The sequence below is a fragment of the Haemaphysalis longicornis genome, unplaced genomic scaffold (genome assembly GCF_048455015.1).
Source record: "Haemaphysalis longicornis isolate Haplotype H1 unplaced genomic scaffold, Haemaphysalis longicornis Haplotype H1 scaffold_3, whole genome shotgun sequence".
NCBI classification, from domain to species: domain Eukaryota; kingdom Metazoa; phylum Arthropoda; class Arachnida; order Ixodida; family Ixodidae; genus Haemaphysalis; species Haemaphysalis longicornis.
The window spans coordinates 200,704,665-200,730,790 of NW_027526335.1; the positions used below are offsets into that span (position 1 = coordinate 200,704,665).

Genomic DNA, 26,126 nt, shown 5'->3' on the forward strand with positions numbered 1-26,126 from the left:
ACAAACGCTGGGGGCACTGAAACACCAAATCTTTCGAATAAAACTAACTTGCACTTTGTGTTCATGGCCCATTTGAACCTCCTTTGGATGTTCCAACCTTTATGCGTTTGTACGCCAGGGTTATGCCCAAACCATTCATAACATCTTTATTTTGTCAAAGGAAATCTTATCCACATCACACGACGTATGGGTCACTATATGCATCTTGCTGGTACTTTATTAAAGGTTAGCAACCAATTACCAATTACAGAAACGGCGCAAATTATGGTCACTGAACTCTCAGTTGCGAAAATAAACTTTTATTGTACATAACTACGCACGCAACAATCAGAGCTTGACACTTTGACAAAAATGTTCCCTGTGCACACGTCGGCGGAGCCACTTCCGCCACAACATTGGTCACTGACGAATTCAGCTCCTTCGTTGGGTGAACAAGACAAGCGTCCTCTTCACAACATCAGTAACACTCATCAAAGGCCCTGACTGCCCAAAAGTGTTAAACAGGGCGTGGGAGGCATCTTTGCAGCTGTATTGCCGTGACTGCACACAACTTACGGAAATCGAACAATTGTCGGAGCTACACTAGCAGCTTCAAATATTGGCAATGAGATGTGCGGCCCTAAACAATGACGCAGTGTATTCCTAAAGCTCAGTTGTAAAAAATAAAAGATTCGCATGTGCATTTAGCGACAATCATGGCTAAGCTCGACAGCATTGTGGACAAAATACGAATCAATCACACTCTGCAGCGGCGCAGTATTTTATGTCAGACGCTGACTGGACCGCAGACTGGATTGAAAGTCGTAATTGAATAAATCATGAAAACGGGTAGTTACTTTCAGCTTATACGTGCACAGGAGGAATGATGTAAAGGTAGCATATCGTGCCGAGATCAAGTACACATACATTGTTGTATAGATGGCAACTTGAAAGTGACCAGCGTGCAAAGTTTGTACGTAAACTAGGGCGTATGCAAAGAAAAGGCGCAGGGTAAGTGCAGCAAAAGGTGTAATGGAGTTACCAAATTTCTGAACACCGGCCTTCCCACAGGCAATGCACGTGTAAGGATAGCTGTCATTTATTGTCTGGGTGCCCAAAGCCACCTTTTGGTACGCGTGGTATACTGCCTACAGCGGCGAGCTTTCTTGACGATCATTTCGATTTTCGCATTTAATTAGCCCACCAGCCCATGGCTAAGTACATACATTGTAATATTTTTGCTTTAAAGGGACAGATAGCCCATTTTTGTTGAGTATATATGTTATTTATACCAAATGACAGGGCATCACTTAAAACACTTTAACCCGGAACGGTTTTGCTAATAGCGCCCTGTAACTTTCGAGATCGGAATTTTCAGATCTACCAGCGATACGTGTCCCGCCAAAAAGGAATGCTGGCAACCATGACACTAAGCTATGCGGTAGTGAGTGTATTTTAACTGCACGTGCGAATGAAAGAGGTAATTAAAAACTTATCCCCGGCTGAAACAACAATAATGTGCAACTTTTCCTACTTCTTTTACGCGGTTTTTGAATCACGCATTGAAAGCGACGGAGTTTCAATGTGTGTGCACGTTTGTTTGGACACGTACGGTATTGTAACGCTTAGGCACTACCAGGCACCATCTTCCAGACTCCGTTAGTTTTAGGGCAAAATTGAAATTATTTCCGCCTCTTTATTTAGAAATTCCTTGCGGTTACTTTTGTATATAAGGCGGTCGCTTTTCTGATGGAGGCGAAAAGCAAAAACTCCCCTGTGTACCAGATTTCGGCGCACATTAAAGATCCCCAGGTTGTCAAAATTAATCCGGAGCCCTCCACTATGGTGCGCCTCATTGCCTGCGTTGTGTCACCGCATTAAACCCTACAATCAATACTTTAGTATATAAGACAGTGGCTTTCATATAAGCTGAGGACATACACCGCACAAAAATCAAATGCCTGTCCTTTTAAGTTCAGTGCCTAAAATTACGTTGTCGACACCAGACACCTCAAGTCACTTATACACAACAAGGCATGTCGGATAAGAGAACCAAAACAAACCGCACAAAGAATATGAGCGGTGTTTACATCGCGCTTCCTTCCTTTACCGCCTTTTATTGTGCGCAATGACTGGCAAACTACTGCCGCCTGTGACTTGATAAGGAAGTTCTGTTCACTTTTGCCACTTATTCAATATTCCTGCACGTCATACATTCTGCCACTTTTCAAATAACAGGTAACTTAACAACGAAGCGCAAACCTGCCACCAAAGCACATCTGGCCAGCTGTTTGCCGGGAAAGATAGTACATTATGAAGTACTCCAAACTGCATTTTAGAAATGACTAGTAAGTAACTGAAGAGGTATGATAAATATCATTTAGGTCAAAATGGCGATATTTCAGCAAAAGCAAAGCAGCAAGCTACACGACATCCAGAACTTATATTTGCAGGTTTCTCTTCCAAGGGCCGTCATATATTTTTCTAATTAAAGCACTCCCAATAGTAGCTGCTGTGACTACACAAAACACCGCTGCAGCATCCAAGACAAACTTTTTCGCTACATGCTTTTTAATGACTGTATACTGTTCTCAGGTTGAAGACCAATATAAAAAATATGTAACAATTAGAAAACACTGCTACATGATTGCTCGAGACTTTAAAAAGGCATACAGGTACGGGCTGTGGCCACGGGATTCTAAATTTTCTGCCCGCTGTTGTTTCTTCAACCACAATAGAAAACAAGTTGTTGCAAATGAATTACTAATGCGGCCATTCACAAAAGAGTAGCTGACCTAGCCTTCCTAGCTCATATACACACATGCACACAATTCAGAATATGAGAACCATGGATGCTGATTTTGCTGTTTTTTCTCTCTGATTCTTCATACTATGACAGGGGAAGAGTTTGCATGGCCATGGCATGCATTGGTCATCGTCAGTTTCACCTCCATTAGCTGTTTTTGCCTGAAAGAAGCAGGCGTATGCAATATTCCGAATTTTTGCCTATATTCTGTTAAAGTTAATTGTATAATTTGGTATATTTGGTTGTTTCGTGCAAGGTTATGGCTGTGCATATTGGTCTACCTAAAACAAGCTAGAAGTGCCGTCAGCACCATGGCGGCCAATGAGGAACATCTCTATTTAGCTTATCAGAAGGATAAACAAAAGGGCAAGTTCGATGACCATATTCAAGTTTATAACACATTGATAGCTATCTTGCGATGCGATAAGCCAAGGAAGCAGGGCGAAAAGCCTGCTTTTGTTCTTTTTTTCAGAACATGTTGGACTAGGCCTAGCTGGTGTAACATGGGCACAAGTTTTAGTTTGAACTTCCGATATTTTTTTCCTGTTTAAGGATTTATGGACGGAACAAGATCATAGACAGATTTTTTTCTTTCTCTCTGTCTTCTCCATGAGACAACCTTAATTCACCACAGGTGGCACAGAAGATCTTCAACAAACATGGCATTATCCTTCCTCGTTCAGAAAAGACGACAGACAGCCCGTGTGGACGTGAGCACCACAAATGAGAAGCAATGCCTTTTCAAGGCTTGGGAAACGCCTGCGAAGCGCAGCTGTGTGACAGAGGCGTGATGCATTTGAAGTACAGCCGGGCGGACCATCATCCTCAGAAGAGGAAAGTGAGCAGGTAGATGAAGATGGCGACGGCGATGGCAATCCAGATGAACGTGGGCATGACCCGGCGCACCTTGCGGTCCTGCGCGGAGCGGGCGTCCGCGGGGGGCATCTTGCGCGTGTCCAGGGGCCCCTTGAGTCTGTCCTTCATGGTCATCATGGCCTGGCGGGCGCCGGACCAGGCGTGCGGCCCTTGCAGCCGGTACTGGTACGGCAGGCAGGGCTCCCAGAAGCACTTCCAGAAGAGCGCGTTGTCCCGCCAGAACATGCGCCACAGGTCGGGCTTGGCCCCGAACTGGGACGAGATGTCGTCCATGTAGTCCACCCAATCGGCCTGCACGGAGAATCGCACCCGTATATATGCGGTCTTTGTGAAGGAGTCTCATATCGTTGACAGCTAATGTGTAATTTGCTCACTGCATTTCGGCGTGGCTAGCAGTGTTTTGTACATATGGTGGCAGATTAACTACCGGCCATTTCTGAATACAAATGTTTGTACGATAGCCAGAAAATAATAAAAAGTAAATCATATCGGTGAACTTAAGAGGTGATAGTACAATTATGTACGAAACAGTATTTTTCAAATAAAGAACCAATAAATACTTAATCTCCCGAAGAACATGGCCAGCAAATAACATGCTTTTAGCATCACCATAAGCGATTCAAAAATCGCGCCGCAGATACTATCACGCTGGTGAAAGTGAGCGTGGACTTTTGACAACCTTTACCATCTAAAAACCACTTAGCCTAGAATAGACTATATTAAAATTGTATTTGAATAGTGCTCTGATGAAGTTTATTTTTATGGTTCATGAAAAACCTCTTGTAACAACCCCATGAGAGCAAGCTTTCGTCGCTTAGAAGGAATAGTTATTTTTAAATGTTCCTGAGAGTAACAAATTTGTTTTATTTATGTTTTACAAACATTAAGCTACTACACTCTTTGGTCAAAATCTGATATGGAGAAAGTGTAAACGTATTTATTAAATGGGTGAATTTTGAATTGATTAGAGTGAGGGAAAGTTCAGATATTTGCAAAAGATGGCAACGTCGTCTCCCAGGGTACTATTAACTTGGCTTACGTGGTTTGCCAGAGAAGCGTTAAGGCTTTCCCTTGGCGATACGTAAGTGTACTTATTCGCCCCGAGGTATTTATTTATTATGTGGGTTACTGGTACATACACGCAGTCACATTCACTTCACGCAGCTTCTTCCGCACAATTAGCGTTCTCCGTAGCTGAGGTACAGCTGTTGTCCTCGCGTACAGTTACGTGTTCTTTCATGCACAGCGCTTCCGGAAGCGTTTCGTGGACATTCGCTCAGGACAATCAACAACGCCGTATTTTTTACTCATGAGGCATAAAATCTCGCAGAGGACCGACCCCCTTAGCATATTTTGATGAGATGATGACGCGAAATTTCTTTTGCCTATGTTCGGCGACGATCGCGTCTTGCGCCGATGTCGGCTATAGCCTGTATGTAGCCTTGACATCGGACTCACTGCAGCTTCTTGCTCTGCCGAATCATTATCTACGCTGCTGCGACACTGTCTTCACAGAAAATGAAGGCCAACCAAGACTGCAGGCGAAATTTTAGGGGGAAGCCCCTTAGGGGCTCGGGATGTTGGCGTCTCCTGTCGTTGTCGTCGTCGGTCGTCGCCATAGTCACGGTACTAAATCACCGGGACACTCGTTTTCCAACGCCTCATGTTTGAACGCTTCGTGCTTCAAGCAAAACTATGCCTCTACCCCCCGACAGTTGTATATCCGTGGGGAAAAAAACGCCCAGGCTCCAAGAATACACTTATACACTGCATGCCTCGCCCCTTCTCAGGTTTCGCGTTAGTGGAAGTTTTGGTGCGCGTGCTTTTCTTTGCATTTTCTTGTTGTGCACGCCCTATGGAAGTTGCCACGGACAAAGGAAATTGAGCACGTGCTGAAACTTTCTTTGTGTTTTATGCATCGGAGCCAAGAGACCTGACCATTCTATGACGTTTAGGTGTTTTATAAACACTTTTTACGGACGCCAGCAGGGTGGACACTTTCGCCAACACACCAAAGCAATGTTTTCGCATTAAAAAATCACGGCTTCTCACACTACCACCAGAGAGAGACGTAATGGGGAAAGCCCAGAAAGCCCCACATCATACGATGGCTCACCAGGAAATACTTGTGTCAGTGTTCCGCGAATGCTGTGCCGTGCTCCTCGTAGCCTCTGCCTTGATATCACAGAGATCCGCGTGTTCTTTGCAGCATTTCCCAAGTGACAAAGATTCACTGCGTGAACACCTCCCGAAGTTTGCCGACGCCGTCTCTACACTGGTTCCACTTCTGCCTAGACCTGGCCACATAACATGACTCCGCCACAACGTGCAGACCATGGCGCGACGCGACAGGGGCTTTCTCCGCAGTCCCTGTACATGCATGCCGTGACTCACTCAGCTGAGAGTACGCCCAACTCCTTCACCACTAGGCCGCCCTCGCTCCGCAGCAGCTGTTCCCTGATGGCTATCAGACATATATGCCATGCGCTACTCCAAGTTCGCGATGGCCACCTGACAGCTATCACTAGCTACTGAGAGGTGTGGCTGGAGTCAGGTCCAGTTGCTATCCCCTCCGTGACACTGAAGGAGCAGCGCTTCTTGCGCCGATGTCTGATCGCAACCCTCTAAGTGCGAAGTTACAACTCAGCCACCGAAGGGCTCAGTGTCGGGGAGGTGGACATCGATAGATTCCTCATGCCTCCATGAGTGGTCGTCTCAGAGAGCTAACAGAAAACACGCGTTGGAAACAATATTTCGACCCGAAAATACAAACAGAGCTCGCTTGAGCCTGGACCTCATGACATTGTTTCAAATTCAACTCTAACCAAAGGTTCCACTACGTGGCGGGATTGGTGGAAAGCGGGAAAATTGAATTGAGTTGAGCAAACCTCCGAGGGGCTTATCGTGGGAGGATAGAGAGGGAGGGGAAGAGAAGAAAGGCATTTACGTGGGAGGAGAGGTAGAAGACTATGGTCTTTCGAAGATATTTCCAGTGAAGTGAACAGATACGCGGGAAACCTTTCTTCCCCTAGGGGCATTGCCCACTGCCAGTCGAAAAAGGCGACAAGAAAAACATCTGCAGTTTCTCGTATTTTCAATGTCGTAGTGTCGTCTTCTCGTATTCTTGTCGTGATCCTGGTGTTCTGTCGTGTGTCGTATTCCTGTCCTGATTTTGATGTTCCGTCGTGTCGAATTCCTGTCTTGTCGTGATCCTGATGTTTCATGAATAGTTGCACATGTTTTGAGTTTTACTGCCCGCTGTGAAGAATAACGTAAATGGCAGTACTGATGTGACTACAGGAATGTTTGTCGTTGAGAAAATTGACTTTGTCGTTACGACAGAAACGAGTGTCGTAACAACAGATGGCTTCGTCGTAACAACAGGACTTCTGTTGTCACAACAAAGTTTTTTGTTGTCGTACGACAGAATTCTTGTTAGGTTTTTGGGGAACTTCCGTTGCGATTGCACTAGTCGTACCTGGAAGGTGTGCCTCAGGCTGTCCACGTATCGCCTCTCGAGCTTGGCCCTCCAGCGCTCGTAGTGCGCCTGCATCTCCTTGGTGGAGGGTAGCGAGACCTTCTTGTTGATGAGCTGCGCGAACCAGCGGCCCTGGGCCTCCTGGGCGGGGAACACTCCCCCCAGCAGCTGCAGCAGCCCGATGAAGGCCAGCGTCGGGTGCGGCAGGTGCGGGGGGAACACGTACTTGTACAGGCACACCTTGTTCTTCTCCGTCTTGTGCACCTCCTGGTCCAGGAAGGGGAACCTGGCCTGCGACCGACGAACCACGCGGTATCAGGAAAGCGAAATGTCCCCCACTCCACCCTATAGAACACTTGACAAACAAGCGAAAACAACAGTCTGTTTTTAAAGCAAACCTTTACTACTTTCGTCCACCGGTTTCGCGAAGGATGCGCAAGTTAACCTTTTAGCCGGAGGTGCACCTCCGGCGAAGCGCATCGCGTGATTCGCCGGGTCAGCTTTCGGCGCTGCGCCAAGGCCTTGTTTTCAGTGGTTCTGCACATATGAGCGCCGGCCGCCGCCGCGGTAGCGACCTATGAGATGATCGGCAGCCGACCACCCCCAAAGCATCCCATGCATCCGCCGTTGGGTCGTCTCGGGCTACGTGACTCGTCTCGCACACGGCGAAGAGGAACGGCGCGTTCGCCGCGAATGAACGCCGCGTTTGCCGGGTCTCCTAGTGTGAGCGTTGCACGGGACCGAACGGCTTTGAGCCATGGTCGGCATTATAGCTACATCAAAGGTTAACCAAGCGAAACCAACACTCAACCATGCTAAGCCAAGCTTAATTTTGCTTTGCATATCTAAGGTTAAATGAGCTAGGCCGCGACCATTTTTTTACATCGGCAATTCACCCAAGTGATGTTTCACACGGTATATTATTTGTTTATTTATGCATTTATTAACGCCTAGAGTTAAGGGCTCCGTATCGCAAAACAACCGGCATTGCTGGTGTCATGGACAGTGAGCGATAAATCCGGTAGCGCCACCTTGCGTTCCTCACTGAAATCTCCGGACCGCAAGGCGCTCGCTGCCCCAACAGATGCATAGCGTGCGAGTGGGAGCGGAATGTTTTCACCGCTCAGAAAGTTTCATGCTGTGTGAACGTGGCATGATAACGCTATCGCGTTCCATGCTTAAAGAGACTCTGCAAGACTTCCGTACACGATTTCACTTTTTCCTTCACGCCTGGAGGCACTACGAAAGTTATAGCTTCGCCGGCCCGGAGCAGCACTGCGTGCACTTTGCTCCTCGAAGCAGATACGTCTTCTGTTTCTGCGTTGCTTTTGTGGCTTTCTTTTTAAAGTGGCTATCGAATGCGTACATTACTGCAACTGAAGGAAGGCCGGTCGATAGCCGCTACCCCACTGCAATGGCGTAATTCGAGCGCTCGAACAAAGCCAACACCGGGAAAGAGGGAAAATCGTTTGAGCAGTTTCTAAGTCATCTGGCGTACACAGAGCAGTAATTTTTGGTTGAGGTAATTTACGACCCCTTATTCTAATTACTCAGTGTGTTTGTTGACTACTTTCTGCCAGCATTTAAGATTTCTAAAAAAGTTCAAAAAATGTTTTCAACTTTCAAGCGTCTTTGTAATTATTACTTTTTTGTTTATTCACAACACCGCACAGGAGTCGAAGAGCATTGCATGAGGAGGGCGCGGAACAAATTAAAGCCAAAAAATACACAGCCCCGAGCGAAAATAAAATACCGTTGTGACAAATATCTCCAGTTGGTGTTCAAGGGGCCCTGAAAGGGCTTTTACCGATACATGGGCGTTCACATCTTTAGGTAGATCAACGTCCGAGTAATCACTTCCTCCAAGAATTTTGTTAAAGCGACGAGTATTAATGGAGTTATTGCAAATCAAAACATCGCATTTTCGCCCGCGCCGCGATCCTACCTCGTTTCGTCCACCTCCTCGCACCGGGAAAGCGCTACTACCCACGATGCCTCGCTTCTCGGTGACGCCTGCAAGAACCTTTGGTGGCGCGCGTCGTGTGCTATTGCGATATTCCCCGCCGCAGCATCGCTTTGAGACGGGGCCGTCGGATTTTTTTTTTAGATGCAGAGCATCGGATTCACTCGCCTTGTCCCTCCGGCGTCGTCGTCGTCGGCGTTGTCCGCCTCTCCCCCATTCTGCTCGCCGCGCCAGCTGCGCTCTCCGCCGCTCACCCCCTCTCCTCTCCGATAGCGAACACTCTCTCGCGAGGGGCATTGGATTGGATTGGCTTGGATTGGATTAAATTGGCTTGGCTTGGCTTGGCATGGATTGGATTGGATTTGGATTGAATTGGATTAAAGTGGATTGTGTTGGATTGTGTGGCGTCATAGCCGCGGCAGACGCGCTGGGGCCGGCGCATGTGCGGTACTCTCTCTTCCTCTCTTCGGGCGCGCTGCGCATATAATCGGTGTGCCGTTCTCCGGCGAAGCAACATCCACGCTTGGCTCAAACACCTAGAGTCCACGCCGCTTTACAAGTACACCAACGTCGTCATCGACTGGGACCGGCCTACGCAGTCCCCTCGACGTTATGCGCGCTATAAAACGCGGTCCCTTCGCCGCTCCGCCTATGCGTCGCATCTACACAGGGGTTCCCGCGAGGGGAGGTGGGAGTTTTTACTTCCGTTCGGAACATTTCTTTTATCATTTTGCTTATGAGTCCTGCAATATGCTCGCAACTGGAAAGACTGATGAAAGGAATGGGGAGGGGCTTTTAGGCTTCCACACGACGCCACAAGAAAACGGAACGACCCTGTCGCCGCGCGTTCGCTTCGACGACATATGGTACACATGTGAGTCTAATATATGTGAGCGAACGACTAAAGAATTGCCTTAAAATTTGTCAGCGTGAGCACGTACATGCATTCCGAACCGACGTCGGTTTGTATATTGCTTAATTGGCCGCTCGTTCGCGCCAATGCCGAGCTTGGTCGTGTTGTGGAAACGCCATTCACGCGCGTGCACAGGCAGTTGTAGTATTCCATTCTGTTATTCCGATCGGTTCTAAACATTTATCACCGTAACAAAAGGAACCGAAGGGTTGCACGGTGTGTCACAGAGACTTTTTTTAAAGGGAATCGTGCATTCCCTTCTCCTACTACCCCTCACTTTCCGGGAAACTTCTACGCGACCATGCATGCGTCTATCACCTACTAGACAAGTGCACCGTAACACATATTACGAGCGGTCTCAGAAGAGTAGTGTGAGTTTAAGGGCCTTGCGCGCCTGCCTCTTTGTTCGTCTGCGCATATGATCGTCTACGCAAAACAATCATCTGTTTCCTCTGATGGCCTGCAGCCCCTTTTCTCTCTTAGAGGTCGTTTGTTCATTTTTTACGTGCTTTTTTCCGCCAATTGCGATATGTGGAGGGTTTGGTTGCCGGCCGTGGCCCTGCATCCGCCGCCCCCCTTAAAGCCTACCCGGTGGCGTGAAATAAATTGCCCGGACGCTCAGACGCGAAAGAGAGAAAAGGAGGAGTGCGAGTGGGAAAGGCGAAGGGCGCTTGGCTTTTCCGCCGTTGTGCACACTCCCCGCGCTCTGGGACCGCCCTGCCGGCGTTGAATATCGCCGGAGAAGTGTGCGCTCTGCGCTAGCCTCTGCTCGGGCACTTTCGTGAAGCGACAAGTGTATCAATCGGCGTGTTTCATTTCGCTCTCTGCGACGGCCGCGCTTTGGATTTAACGCTTAATCCTTCGTATTCTAGCGAAGTTACGAGTGCTTCAACCGTGCCTGTGTTGGATATTTCACGTTCTCTTACGTGAAGCGGCAACTGTTTGGATACGCAGTGTGCGCTCTACTGTATCCTCTCCTCATGTTCTTACGTGAAGTGCTTCAACCGTGCCTCTGTGCGTGATTTCGCGTTCTCGGGTGTTGGCCGGCGCTGTAGATTTCGAAGTGCCTCAACCGTTCGCCAGTCGCCGCGTAGTTGGAGCGGCTGTTTCTCAAACGTAGATCTACCGTTCACCCTACATGTGATCGGCTCAACCTTTTGCCCGGAAATTGCATTTTGTGCCCCGATGTTTTTCTGTGATAGCGCAAACGACCATGTTGCTTTCGTTCTTTTTTTTTCTTCACTAGCGTTCCGTGCTGACGAAACGGCAGTTGTAACTCGCTAAAGTTTCGGCAGGCGCAATGATAACTGGCCTGAGTCCTTCAATGATTTACTACTGCTCGGACGATTTCCTCAGTCAGACAGGATGACCCTTTGGTGTGCGCTTCCGTTGCTAAATGTGTTGTTCCAGGGTTCAAATCTCTTGTGACCCCCCACCCCCCTTTTTCTTTGTCGCTGGCGACCGCTTAGGAAAGTGTCTGGTGTGCAAATTCAGTGTACAGCTGACCAATTGCAAAGTGTGCGTGTTATTAAGCTTGTCACAGAGCCTTTGAAGTGATGACTATTGCATTCCGTTTCCCAAAAGACGCTTCCAGAAGGAGCATATTTAAGCAGTTCCGCTCCCACTGTGTGAATTGCAAAACAGGTGAAAACAATGTGCTATGGTGGCTGTATTTGGCTTAAGAGTTAAGTGTACATTGCATGTGTTGCTGGGGACCAGCTTATTTATTTATTTATTTATTTATTTATTTATTTATGACATACTGCAGGCCCCACACAGGACCCAAGCAGGAATCACTCAAATATAAACAAACCGACAACACAGGGTAAAATACAGTAACTTGTAAAAACATACTGTCTCAATTTTCTATATGTTCAATCCCATCAATGCTGCAGACAACAGATACAGGCAGATTATTCCAGTCGGATATGGTGTGGGAAGAAGGAAAATTTGAAGACGTTTGTCTGGCGCTGCAGCATTGAGGCGTATATTGACACGGCTAAGACAGCAAAGATATTTAGATATGTCGATGATTACATGATTGTTACTAGGTCGGTGAAGCCAGAAGAAGTAAACCTTTTAGTCAAGACAGTTAAGAAAACATTTCTGGAGTGCTCTGACGGCTTGGAATTCACTCATGAATTACCAAATGATGGGTCCTTGCAGTTCCTCGATGTGTGTTTTAATTTCTGTGGAAAACGCGTGTGTTGAGCGTATCAGCCACGGTCAAAAAAGGCAATTTTGGATTATCGTTCAGCGCATTCGAAGATAGTGAAAAGAGGTATTGGCGTTAGCTGTCTTCGCGGTGCCCTCGAGAAGTCTTGTCAGCACCAAGTTGCCGATAGTGTTCAGCACCAAGTTGCACGTTTGAAAGATGCCGGCTTCCCTCGGGAAGTAATAGCAGCAGTGGTTCAAAGCCTATTGCGTGACGTCAAGTCAGGGGCACGGCGTCAAGGGCGAGATGAACCTCGCAAAGAAAGGAGGCCTGTGGTCGTCCCTTACGTGCACAATTTCTCCAACCGCCTTAAAAAGGTGGCGGGGAAATGTGGTGCCGACGTTGTGTTCTCCACCCCAGAAAAACTAGCACGAATGTGCTCTGCTGTGAATGGCGAGAAGAAGGGTAACCGAAGAAGAGGCATGCCACGCTGTTTGTTGGTTGCAAACAAGGTGTTGTATACGAAGTGCCTCTATCTGGTGGAAAATGCTATATTGGGCAGACTGGTAGGTGCATAAATGACAGGCTCTGGGAGCACCGTACAGCTGTTCAAGCGCTCGCTGCGGGGGGCCATTTAGCTGACCATTGCCGCCGCTGCCGGTGCGTTCCACACTGTGTTCCAATTTACGAGAAGACAGTAACATTGTGCTGTTTTAAGGACCAAGCCAGCCGTGAATTGTTTGAAGCGTGGTGCATCATGAAAGCCGGTGAAAGGTGTGTAAGCACGGCATCTATTAGTTCATCAAAAAAAGAAATAGATTATCTGGATGCGAACTTGCCACGTGCGTAACAAAATGCACCACTTGACCTTGTCTTTTTTCTTTGTGCTTTGAGCATGTTCACGCATGCGCCCTTCCTGTATATCTTTTGATGTGTGTAGTAAAAATTTCAGTTGATGTCTAGCGCTAGTCCTGTGTGGTCTCTACTTTTGTCCCGTCTTTACCGCGCTACTTGACCATGTTTCCCCAGAAACGCCTGCAGGCGCTACTCACCTAGGAAAAGCTGCTGAATATGCATGCGCCATTGATCAAAGCATTTGAAAGCCGTCCTGCTTCGTGTTGATTGTGCTAATTTTCCTGTTTCCACTGGCTGCTTTATCTGTATGTCACTAGCTAGGTACAGTACTACAGTCTCTAGTGCACCCACATGCATGTATTTTTGTGGCTGTGTTTCTAGGCGAGGCAAAACATTCCCACGAAATCGACATTGCAAGAAAGCCTGGGATGAGGCATCATATTTTATGTTTACTGGCTGATGTTTGTGTCTTTTGAAATGCTCATAACCAGGAAAAGTTCTTGCACACACTCATTTTAAACTTGCATAACCCTGCATCAGTGTTTGCTTCAGAATAACACTTCGACTAGTTCCACCAGTCTTGTCTTGCCATTCGCAATCAGTGATGCCACAAGTTGTCTGCAAAACAATGTACAGGGCAGCCGTGCCTGTTTTCACGACGCTTTGCGAATTTTCATGCACTAATAAAGTACTGCTGCTGCAAGTCGCATATTTGTATTCACAACACTGCAATTACCGATGCTGGCCAACTTGCTTTTGCACTTTAGTGTCTCTTTAGGCGTCTATAGTGTACCGTAAAACCATTAGGTCCCTCCTGGGCAGATGTACTGAACTATGCCCCTGTTGCTATGTCGCTTGTGCATCCCAGTAGATTTACTTCCTCATTCTCTTTTTAAGCATAGCAGCAATTTTTGAGGTGCAGAAAGTGTCGAAACATGAAAAAGTTCAGTGTAGTTTTTTGTGCTTAAAATGAGAGCTACTGTATTTACTCTCATAATGAACCCTCCCTCCACTTTTCTTGTTGAGAATTTACTTTTTTGTCACTGAATAAAAAATGCAGCGGGAATATGTCTTATTTTAAGCATGGTTGCTGATGCTGTAGGCGATCACAGTAACGTGATATCGTGCTACAGTACGCGCAGAAGTGCTAAAAATGCATTCCAAGAAAAAGAAATCTCATCCGTAGCCGGAGACGTGAGCGCGAATGCCACGGCTTACAATTTAAAAATTGCGCGTTTGCGGTGCGCCACCTGTTGAATGCAAAACAAACCTTGCGCCATAAAAACGTTGCGGTGTGCGAAGTTCGAACAAAGCACCAAACGTACTCCGCACTCCTTCCCTGCTATTTGATGTTTAGGCTGGTTCTGCCGGCGTGCGAACAAAGCAGTAAACGTACTCCGCACTCCTCTGCTCTTGTTTAGGGCTCGGGCTCGTACACGGCACCAGCAGCATCAGTGGCGTAGAGTTTGCTGCAATTTTACGGTTTTTTTCTAGTTCGACGACGAAGTAGCAGTTAATTTCTTCAGCCGTTGTGACATGCGCGGGCGCGACCAACCTTTCGAGTTAGACTGCAAAGCCAGCGTCGATAACGTGGACGTGCTTCGTGCGGGGATGCGTACGCATGGCTGACTACTACGGCGAGGCAACCGTGCGTCGTGGATCGTCGACTGGGAGCCCCCAACCCAACGAGGTACCATAGATGCTCTTCGGCAGTGTCTTTATTTATTGTGGCAAGGTCCTCGGAGGCGTTGCCAAATCACCCCCCTACCCGACCTGGTAAAATCAAGACAGACTGATCAGTTGCAGTTGCGAAGCTACACCAGCGAGTTTTTTTTTTTTTTTTGCTACGCATTTATTACAGTAGCGGTGGCTTAAAAATCTGGTTACTACTGATCACACTTGCTTCCGTCACGCTGAACAACGCCACGGGTCAATCATCGATGCCGCCGTCTTTCACGCTCAATTTCAAAGGGAAGAACAGCTGAACTTCGTCGTTGTATGTTCTCTTGGCCGAGGTGAAAGAACATATAGCTTAAATTACATTACATTGAGTTGGGCTGGGATTTTTTGACCATGATTTGAAGCACCCGTGCAAAAACAATCCGCATTTCACTTCATGTTCAAATTAATTTATTTTTCCTTACGTAAGATTAAACAATATCAGAATAATGTGTGATGTAATTCTAATTCACAAACAAATAACGCTTCATAGTATGGTCCGAGCAAAAAGAGTCCAGCATGTGTGTCATGCTTTTAACATTTTCACAGATGAATGATTTTTAGCCAATTATCTCCTGCCCCCTTCGGTCTATAAAGGGGCACCCCTTGCGGGGGAGGAAAAAAAGACCAACTGAAAATGCTTCAAAAGAGGCTTTAAACGTGTCGTGTTATTACGTGTTCAGTAGATTTAAACGTAACCGAAATGTGGGAAGCATATAACTGCCCTATTTTGGAGAGAATTGTGTTATATGCAAGAGCATAACATGCAACTGTTCCGCTTCAATTTCGTGAGCGATTGAGCAAGTTTTTTTTTTTTTTTTTTGCTTGGTACCAACACAAATTTTCCTAAAACGCCATTTTTCATACATGGGAAAATTAAGTGAAAGGCGAGTGCTAAACCTGTACAATTTCTTATTCCGCAAAGTAGATCAGAACATGACTTGGAGGCACATCTTTAATACAGTATGCGCATCACCTTGGAACTTCAGCATTTCTTAGTTGTCTGATTGTGAAACTTGTCAGATGAAGTGGGTAATTGAAGTAAAAAAAACATTTGCAGGTTACAGATTGCATATCTGGTTCTCAATAACATTCTCACAACTAAAATAATTCATAATATTACCGTTTAACACGTTTGTGTTTCATAAAATTGTAATTTAAGTAAAAAAATATATTGCAGGTTAGTCATTGTATATCAAGCTTTAAATAATATTTTGAGAATTGAGATAATTTGTGATATTCTCTTTTTACAGGTTTGTGTTCCACAAGGAGTGAAGGTGTCAGCACAGAAGCTTGAACGAAACTGCCGAAAAGCATTCTACTACTGCTAAGCATTTGTAGATGTCAAAACTAGGAAGTTACAAAAGCAACTCAGCAGAACGACCCATTCCTCAACTGGCCAGTCTCGCCGACTGCTGTCATCAAGCTGCATGAGGTGCTCAACCACGGGCTCGACTGCGCCGATGGGCTTCGCCTTCTAAAACCCACATCGGACAAAAGTGGCACCGCATTCTTCCGCTACTTTCAAGATGATACGACCCCAGCAGCCGCACTAGCTCCTCATAAAACGAAGCTGGCAAGGCAGGAGGACGGTGAGGGCCTGCTCGCTAGCAGCGCTGTAAATCCCCCAGTCAGCACCGTCTACCACTGGTTCTGCGGGTGGCGGAGAGGGCAGTATGGCGACGAAGGAGTGAGCCCCCTCACTAAGCTGGACAGAAGAGCACCAAATCACGTTGAACATTGTAAGTAGCTATGTACCCCAGCACACTCCATATATTGCTACTTTTATGTGACCTGTGCCAACGTTTATGCAAACATGGTATCTCATTCAGCTTCAAGCAAGCTATCATGCAGTGTAGACGGAAAGGTATCGCAGAAACTCTGTTCTGCAGTGTTGAATTCTCTAATTCGGGAGAAAGGCAGCGATGAGCACATGCACAGCCACGGCGCACTTAACTAGACTTGTCTGATGCACCTGTCCTAATGAAGATGGCACAGCCTGACTGTGAAAGCCTGTGCTTGTAAAACTACTTTTAAATTATGGCCCAGACGTTCATATGTCTCAGTACATACCTTCGCTCTACTATTTTTGTTCCACTTAGAAGGAATAAATGGGCGTGTGGTATTCGTCACAACAGTGCAGCTCATAATACATCTTTATACGTGGCACAGCTAACAGCAGCCTGGCATGGGAGCAATGCGCAATTTGAATCAAATTCAATGTGAAGTGAATTTTCACTATTCACATTTGAAAATAATTCATTTGCAGTAATCTTTTGCCATTTACATTCGAATATATGTAATTCGCGGTTGGTTTCTACTATTCGTATTTGAGAATATTCGATCTGATTCACAGTCAGTTTTCACTATTCCTAACTGTTCACAGCATGTCTGGAGGGGGCATTCAGGAAGCTTGACTGGGAAAGCAAACACAGGACAACTACCAAGAAGCCAGCACCAGCACACCCACAGGGCAAGGCCAACCGGTGGCAGCAGAGCCTGAACAGCAGCAGCTGCCTATGGATACCGAGCCACAGCTGGAGGCCCAGGGCTCAACTGGAAGCAGTCACCAACGTGAGGTGTTGAGGTGTGGCTTGTGCTCGTGCATTTATTTTAGCAAAGCCTAATAATTGTGACCCTTACTCCAGTTACTGGACACCTAGGTAGCAACTAGACACCTGAACAAGATCTGTTTCTCAGCAACACACTCCACTTTTGGAAAGAGCTACCTATTTTATAACCACGTGCATGCATTTTTTCAGGGGTCTCTTGTAGTAAAGTTTATTTTTACGAAGGTACAATTGCAGGAGCTAAGTAGAAGAAGGCTACAGGATGCCAAAAAAGACACTCCAAAAATTAAGGCAATCCAACATGACTGCGTAGCATCATAGCAAAAGCAAGACGAACAAGTTTTTCCAATGCATGTAAAGGGGAGCAAGAATGAAGTAGTATTCATATGTCACAGCTAGTGTGAAATTTTGTATGCTGGCTGTCGTATGTCTTCCGAGGCCCTTTCTGACATAGGGAGGGTGCTCAGAGGAGGAGGAATAAACTTTCATTAAACAGCACTGTGCTGGTGTTAGGGGCCCCCACCAGGTGGGACAGTCTTCAGCCCAGCTTAAAAGAAGAAGTGTTAAACAGACTCTGCCAGGATCCAATCTCATACCATTAGATACATAGTCAGTTGCACAGTGCAAGTTTTTGAGATGTAAAATTTTACATTCTGGTCTTAATGTTTTTTCCGTGTGTTTCGCTGAATAGTCCTTGTATGCCACTAAGGCCCTGTGAATAAAAAGGTGCCTTGCGAAAGCGCTAGGTCAGGGGCTCTCAAGTAAGGCTTTGAGGAGCCCTGGGATTTTGAAGAGGCGTTGCTTGGGTTCTGTGAGACTAAAGTGGCTATGGTGTTGTGCTGCTGAGCCCAAGGACATGGGTTCGATACTGGCTGCGGTAGCAATTTTCCTGATAGAAGTGAAAAGCGAAAGCGTCTGTGTGTCGAGATTTCGGCGCACGTTAACTCTTCCTAGCTGTTCCTAGGTGACCAAAATTAAACCACAGCTGTCTCCACTACAGCGCGCCTCATAAGCCAGGTGTAGTTTCGGTACTTTAAACCTCGCAGTCAATTAATCAATCAGTCATTATTATGTAACTGAACATGGCACTAAACAAAGCTTTTTCTTGTGTTTTATTTTAGTTCAATGAATGCATTAATGTTTGTGAAACTAATCTGTAAATACCTGCGTAGTATTCTCTGGTCCAAACTGGTTATCTAAGCTTGGCAGGGGAAGGTGAGTTCTGTGAACATTTTTCTGCCCTAATGGGTTTCCCGGTAGGCCCATAGTTGAATACCTACGGAACACCCTTATTACTTCAGCAGTGCAAAGAAGACAATAGTAAAGATAGGAGATGCAACAAATTTTGAGTAAATCTGTGGTATATCCTGAACAAATTTTTCGTAGGACACTGCGGAGCTGCAGAAGATCTACGAGGAGTGGTGGCGCCAGCCTTCCCTAGCTGCTGGCAACCCATATTATGCCACTGCCCTTCAGCAGCTGCTGCGGCAGATGCACAAGATCAGAAAGGAGCCCCAGGAAGGAGCCTGCCCATGAAGGCAGGCTTCACCAGCGCCCGGAGGTGCGGCTGTACCGTCAAGGTCCAGCCCACAAGCATTGCCAGGCGTCGCCCTGGGGTCAACCGGGGACCAGGTAGAGTGCCTGCTGGCCAAGAGCTCGGCTAGCAAGAAGGTCAAGCGGTCCTCACGCCCTGAACCTCAGCGTCAGAGATGGGGTGCCGCACGCCAAAGCTCACGGACTACAGAAGGGACAGAAGGCACCTAATAGGGTGCCCCTTGTGTGGGCCTCTTCATTTAGGGTTATGTTTTCTGCGGAGGTGTGTGAATGGCACTACAAGTCGTAAATGAATAGTGAAAACTCACGGGAAATCAAATCCAATATTTTTAAATGCACATGTCTCGGCATCAAAGGCCAACTGCACTCAAATTTTTCTTTGTCCAAATAAGCAGTCTAAGCTCTTAAAATCACCTTGGCGAAATCCTGAGCTTCGCAAGCACACTGCACACTAGGTACCATCGTTCAAAGTAGCTCCATGCAAACGACGTTGGCACCTGGCGGAGAGTTGCCGAAACAAGTTCCGAGCAGCCTGTGATGGAGGTTGGGGAACCTGTCCCGTGAAGCTCGCATTTCTCCGGCGACTTGCAGGGCGCTCCGCCAGGTGCAGGGATGTGCTCGCCCGGGGTTTCTCTGCTACACCAGCGCGCTGTACCGCCGTCGCCATCACATGTTTAAACTAACCGCATAGGCAGGCGTATCTGCCATTTTTTTTTTCAATGTAAAAAAAAAAAGAACGATGAGAAGCCTACAAACTATTCACGCGCTTGCGAATGTCTTGGTGTTAGCAAACCTCTTTTTACTTAAAAATAAAATTTTTACTCAAAGATAAAAATAGCGCGAAATGAGCACATGCCTTACATTTGTCATTCCTATCGCATTTACCACAGAAAAAAAAAATATATTTATAACTTTTTGGCCGCTTGCATCCCGCGTCCAATATGGGCCATATTTGGGCTGGCCCAACGCCACCTCCATCCTTTAGACCTTTTCAAAAGTTTGACGACCTAAATAGAGTTGTTGTACACGCGGCTATAAAGGCTTGTGTGACTTTTGCCTCACTCGCTAAGTGAGCCAAAATCAGCCTTTCTCTAAGTAACAAATACATCAGCACAAATATCGGCCGTCGTCTTCGTCAAGTGCGAAAACTAACGAAAGTTCTCCTCTCCTAAATAATAGACTAGATTTTTAAAAGTTCAATTCCCAAGTGAAGTATTTACTTTGAGCGTTAGATTTAGTTTATTTGAAAGTAAAATGTTTTCAGCAGCACCTGTCTCTGGTTAAAGTAGAAAACAGTGGCAGATAGGAAATGTTTCGTGCTTTAGTGCATCATTTAGCTGTGGAAGCTGGCTTATCGTTTTAGATCCGTTTTATAATTCGTTTCCCGATGGGCAGCAAGGCAAAAAATACTGGGTTGATATTCACGAAGCTGTTTGCACATGATGTATGGTAAAAATAGTGATCGATCGCAGCCCGCGTGCGGTTTGTTCCCTTCAAAGAGAGAGACGTGATAGCTGAAGCGTCGGCTATAACAAAAGCTCCTTTTCGAAATCGTACGGGCAAGTAGCGTTGTAAATCAGGGTCCGCTTTTTTAGTAAAATATGCTGTTGGGCTAGTTGGTTCATTGCTTAAGGAAAATCGAGCGCTACAAACGAGGACAGAAAAAAACGAAGAACGACCAGACAGATGCGCTACTAACAACTGATTTATTCCAAGGAAAGACAGCGATATAAGTAGCTTGTCTACAAATGCACAAACATACACAAAGGATAATAGATCTGAAAAAGATACTATAAAAACAAAATAGCCACAGCTGAAGACAATAATCACACCTTTTTATCGCATGTTGTCTAGGATCCGGTACTCCTTCGAAAACAGGGATAGCGATGCTTCACTGATACAGCTTGCGCTGTTTTTTTTTTGGGATAAAATACGCTTCGCGCAGTTCTTGCGCCACGGTGTCACGACTCTTTCCGATAATGATTGTCTCTGTCAGTCTCGGAAGGCATCCTTTGCCACACTCGCGGCAGTGATGAGGCAAATGCGACCCGGTGCCATTCTTCATGGAAAGATCATGTTCCCTGAGGCGGTCATTTACGCATCGGCTGGTTTGTCTGATGTACACCTTACCGCAGAAGCAGTCATCGAAGTATCTCAGGAACAACTTGGGTATCGGCTAAAATAATTCCAATGGCTTGTTTTAAATTGCTTCCATTGTAATATTTGCAGTCGTGACTGAAATAGATGCTCCCATAGCAGTACCGAAAACTTGCCTGTAGAATTCGCTTTTGTGTGAGAAGCAAGTGTTAGACAGGCAAAACCGTAGCAAAGTGCAGAGCTCAGTGACATCGAACGGCGTGCGATACACTAATGTCATGTCCTTGTGGAGGAACTGCCTGGAAGTGGAGCCCTTGCTCGTGTCTCCAGAAAACGTGGTGTGCAGATCGCGCATGTGCAAGCAAGCAAGCTCAATGGTGACTTGCTTAACATAAAGGATCCTCCCTCGACAACGTTTCCCTGGTGTGGTCTACAAAATCCCATGCGCCGACTGCGAATCGGTATACATTGGTGAAAGCGGAAATTTCTGCCGGCGTCTTAAACAGCACAAAAATGACGTCACCAAGGGCCACACCGTGACGAATGCACTTGCAGAGCATGCCGAGAAGATGGGCCACAAGATAGAGTGGGACCACGCGCGCATCATAGCCACGGAGTGGAGTGGATAAACTTTATTAAGACGAGCTTCAGGTGCCCGCCAGGTGGGGGGCCTCCTGTAGTCCGGGAAGGCCTGGTCTGCGCTGGCTGCCCTAGCCCTCTCCACCAGGATACGCTGGACTGAGAGGTCGGAGCTGGCCAGCTGGTCCGCCCACTGCTCGTACGTTGGGTGAGGATTTGGGGTAAGAGATAGGGTTTTCTGACACTCCCATACCATGTGGTACAGGGTGCCTGGTTGGGGACAGAAATTACACGTTGAGTAGTAGAGGGTGGGGTACATGGCATGGAGGAAAGGCAGTCGCCTGTGCTCTAGATAAATGGGGATGTGGTGGCGGGAAGCGTCGTCGTTCGTGGCGGTAATGGGCGAGGATGTCTGCGTATGAATTCAGAGTAGCGGGCTTGGGAGAGCGAAGGGGCTGCGTGACTTCGCCTTCTTGAGAAACGACCCGGTGTGTATGAACGCGGGCAGCGGCGTGTGCCGCCTCGTTCCCCTCGAAGGACTCATGTCCGGGGGTCCAGATGATGTGCATTTCCGGGAGCTGGTGCACACTTTGCAGAATTTTTAAGGCTGTGGGTGTTATTCGACCTAGCAGGAAGTTGCGGCAGGCGGATTATAGTGAAGTAGTCGTTTCCAGTGGTGGTGGCTAGAGCGATGGCAAGTCATTCTGCTGCCTCAATAGATGTCGTGTGTACTGTAGCGGCCGTCAGTTGTGCACTGTTGGCTCCGGTGACACTCACGGCATGTTCCGGTTGTTGCTGGTATGGAGAGGCATCCGTGTAACGAGTACAGGGAGAGTTGGGGAAGCGTTTTCTAAGGGATCGTATCCGGGCTTCTCGGCGTGTCTTGTTATAGATGGGGTGCATATTTCTGGGAATGGGTGCGATTGTGATGTACTGTCGGATGGTTAGAGGGATGCGTTGCCTCTGTTCGCATTTTGGGGGAGGCCTGTAGCCGAGCCGGGTAAGTGTAGCCCTGCCGGTTGGCGTGAGCTTAAGTCGCGTGAATTGGGAGATGCGATGAGCTTCTTCCAGTTCCTCCCATGTATTATGGACGCCGAGCTGTAGAAGTTTTCTTGTTGCTATTTTTGGAGGCAGTCCAAGGGCGGCCTCGTAGGCCTGGCGTATGGCGATGTTTAGCTTTTCTTTCTCTGCGGGTTTCAGGGCCAAATACGGTGGCGTAACCTGGCTAATAAGGAGGGCGTGAAGGATGGGCAGGGTGTCAGCTTCTTGTAGCCCAAGTCGCTGATGGGAGATCCTGCGGATGAGGTGAATGAGCTGGTCAAGAGTCCGTTGCAAGGGAAGGATAGTCTGAGCGCCTGAGCCATCTTTTGGTATGGTGAGGCCTAATATGCATAGGAGTGGGACATTGGGGACACGTTGCTCATTAATGGTAAGTTCTGGATCTGGTATGAGATCTGGACGCTTCTTATATGTCCTTTTGCACAGGGTTAGAAGGGCAGATTTTTCAGGGGCACAATCGAGTCCTCGGGCTTTCAGGTATTGTTGGGTGACCTGAATGGCTGCTTGAAGTGCATCTTGCTGGTCGCCCGGAGATCCAGTGGGGACCCAGAGCGTTAGGTCGTCCGCGTATATTGCGTGGCGAAGATTCGGGATGGCTTTTAGTAGGGGTGGCAAGTCTTTCATTATGAGGTTGAATAGTATTTGGGATACTACCAACCCCTGCGGAGTGCCCTTTGGCAGGGTTTTAAATGCGTCGGATCGACGGTGCCCGACGCCCACTGTTGCTGTGTGCTGGGTTAGAAAGGAGACAAAGTATTGGAATGTGCGCTCGCCACAGTTTGTAGATGCGAGGCCTTGAAGGATGGCTTGGCGAGAAACGTTGTCGAATGCCCCCTTAATGTCAAGGGCCAAGATGGACCGCTTGCTGTGGCTATTAAAGTCGTCCAGCACTTCCTCCTTAAGCTGAAGTAGTATGTCTTGGGTTGACAGATGTGGACGGAAGCCATACATCGTGTCAGGGAAGTAGCCGTTGTCTTCAACGTGGGGCGAGAGCCGGTTGTAAACCAGGTGTTCAAACAATTTGCCGACACATGAGGTCAGAGAAATAGGCCTCAGATTCTTGGAGTTCAAGGGTTTGCCGGGCTTGGGGATGAAAGTGACGTCTGCGTGTTTCCACTGTAGGGGCAAGGAACCCGCTAGCCAGCACTCATTGATGTAGACTAGAAGATTTTCTAGGACGGCATGGTCGAGGTTTCGCAATAATTTGTTAGGGATTTTGTCTCGACCCGGAGTGGTGTTTCGGGTGAGGTTGTACGCTGCCGCCTCGATTTCAGCAATGGAGAACGGCTCGTCCATTTTGGGATTCGGATCGCCTGTGTAGTCAGGTGCCTGGGTGGGTTGGACGTGAGGTGGGGGCGCCAAGGCTTGCTTAATAAGTTCGTCCAACAAGTCTTCTTCTGTGCCCGGGTAATTGTGGATTAATCGGCGAAGCTGGTCTGCTGCGACCGCCTTATATTCACCGGGGCCCATAAGGGAACGGAGCAGGTACCATGTGCGGCGGGTTCCCAGCGTTCCTTGCAGCTTGTTGCAGAATTGCTTCCAGTTGTGCTGGCTCAGCTCACAGGCGTACACTTCAGCTTCTGCCGTAATTTCCGCAATGCGGATCTTCAGCTTGCGGTTCATCTTGTTCTTTTTCCACGGCCTGATTAGCCCTCTACGGGCGTCCCAGAGGTGGAGGAGATGGGCATCGATGGCTGGGTTATCCTGCGTAAGGGAAAGTTCCTTGGCGTGTTTTCTTGCCTCTTGAATGAGCTTGGTAGTCCATTCCTCGAGACTGTTATCCGATCAGCGGGGGTGGTTTCTCGGAAGTTCTTCCAATTTGTTATGCACGCAGTGCCAATTTTTTGGCTGCTCGCTCTTTGATGGGAGATTTGTGACTGAATTATGTAGTGGTTGCCGGGAAAGAATTTCGCAACGAGGCTCAATCTTGAATCGCTAATAATTCAGACAACAAGCAACACAATCAACAGATCATCTGGCACTCTAAACCATGTGTACTCCCGTACATTACGTCATGCGCTCAACGCTACTTAGGAGCCTGCTGCTAAGCCATCAATCCATTATGAACAAGGGATCCATACGGATCCCGAAACGTCAATTTTGTTGCAACATTTATACAAATGCCTTTACCTGACCAGATGGCATTCCGTCGAACTCTCGACAAAGACAGAGATTGGCTTATAGGTTTATAGATGACGCAGCTACACTCTCACACCTACCGACAGTGCTACTTGGGAATGCCACATCAAAGGGAACATTAAGGCGTCTCTCGCAGCAGAGCGCACATGCAGCAAGCTACTCTGTGAAGCACAGCTCAATGGGTAGGCCACGCATCACACATAAAACAGCAACTGTATGTCACAGCTTTGCTTGTTAATCATCTGTACAGACTGTGTAGGTGAATTTTTTTGCCAATGCACTTAGTGAGAGATGTTGCTGTGCTTTGTTTGTGTGGGTGCTGCTACAATTGCTGAAGTTGTTAATGTGAATGTACTGAGTGATAGGAGTATGCATATGACTGAAGTTGTGTTTTTATGGTTCGCATAATGCCACCTTTTTAAGGCTAGGATGCAGGCTCCTGCTTGTGATTCTTGCTTTTGATGTTTTGTACTTGCATATCTTTGTGGTGCAAACAAATAAACTTTGTTGCAAGTCAAGCACTTGTCGTGTCCTTCTTTCAGGCCTGTGGGCAGCAGAAATGCCACAAGGTGTAATATGCGCAGAATGTAGCTCACTCATTTCAAGCACGAAGAACTACACTGAACTTTCTCATGTTTCGACACTTTTTGCACCTCAAAGGTTGCTGCTATGCTTAAAAAGAGAGAAAGAGGAAGTAAATATATTGGGATGCAAAAGCGACATAGCACAGGAGCATAGTTCAGCACATCTGCCCAGGAGGGACCTAATGGATTTACGGTACAATACAGACGCCTAAGAGACACTAAAGTGCAAAAGCAAGTTGGCCAGCATCAGTAATTACAGTGTTGTGAATACAAATAATATGCCACTTGCAGCAGCAGTACTTTATTAGTGCATGAAAATTCCCAAAGTGGCGTGAAAACAGACACGGCTGCCCCATATATTGTTCTGCACGACAACTTGTGACATTACTAATTGCGGATGTCAAGACAAGACTGGTGGAACTAGTCGAAGCGTTCTTCTGAAGCAAACACTGATGCAGAGATATGAATGTGTGCAAGAACTTTTCCTGGTCTTGTGCTTCTTAAAAGACAAAAACCTCATCTAGCAAACATAAAATATGATGCTCATCCCACGCTTTGTTGCAGTGTCGATTTCATCAGAATGTTTTGCCTTGCCTACAAGCACAGCCACAAAAATGCATGCATGTGGGTGCACTAGAGACTAGTACTGTACCTAGCTAGTGACTTAGCGCATACAGATAAAGCAGCTAGTGACAGCAGGGGATTATGAGCACAATCAGCAGGAAACAAGACGGCTGTGAAATGCTTTGATCAATGGCGCAGGCATGTTCGCGTAGCAGCTTTTCCGAGGTGGTGCCACT

General features: G+C 47.2%; 2 protein-coding genes across 5 annotated transcripts in view; one reads left to right on the top strand and one right to left on the bottom strand.

Moving 5' to 3' along the window:
• Positions 1-283: 283 nt before the first annotated feature.
• The window catches only part of LOC144175930 (flavin-containing monooxygenase 5-like), a 126,398-nt gene continuing 100,555 nt past the window's right edge, over positions 284-26,126 (bottom strand). For all 4 annotated transcript variants that reach the window (XM_077705002.1, XM_077705001.1, XM_077705000.1 and 1 more), the window contains 2 exons: positions 7,140-7,430; positions 284-3,952 (listed from right to left, as the gene is read on the bottom strand). In XM_077705002.1, the coding sequence (XP_077561128.1) occupies positions 3,611-3,952; positions 7,140-7,430 (633 nt within the window). In that variant the 3' untranslated portion in view covers positions 284-3,610. The remainder of the gene's footprint in view (positions 3,953-7,139; positions 7,431-26,126) is intronic.
• LOC144173763 (uncharacterized) lies at positions 9,131-24,422 on the top strand. The gene is made up of 4 exons (XM_077702039.1): positions 9,131-9,145; positions 16,099-16,486; positions 17,131-17,318; positions 18,701-24,422. The coding sequence occupies exons 1-4, from the start codon at positions 9,131-9,133 to the stop codon at positions 18,848-18,850; spliced, it is 741 nt and encodes a 246-aa protein (XP_077558165.1). The 3' UTR covers positions 18,851-24,422.

What these genes read in the sequence shown, in the direction of transcription:
- LOC144173763 (XM_077702039.1), top strand. An exon ending in ACCAAATCACGTTGAACATT is followed by an intron (nt 16,487 to 17,130) that starts GTAAGTAGCTAT and finishes AACTGTTCACAG; the next exon opens with CATGTCTGGAGGGGGCATTC. An exon ending in AACTGGAAGCAGTCACCAAC is followed by an intron (nt 17,319 to 18,700) that starts GTGAGGTGTTGA and finishes AATTTTTCGTAG; the next exon opens with GACACTGCGGAGCTGCAGAA.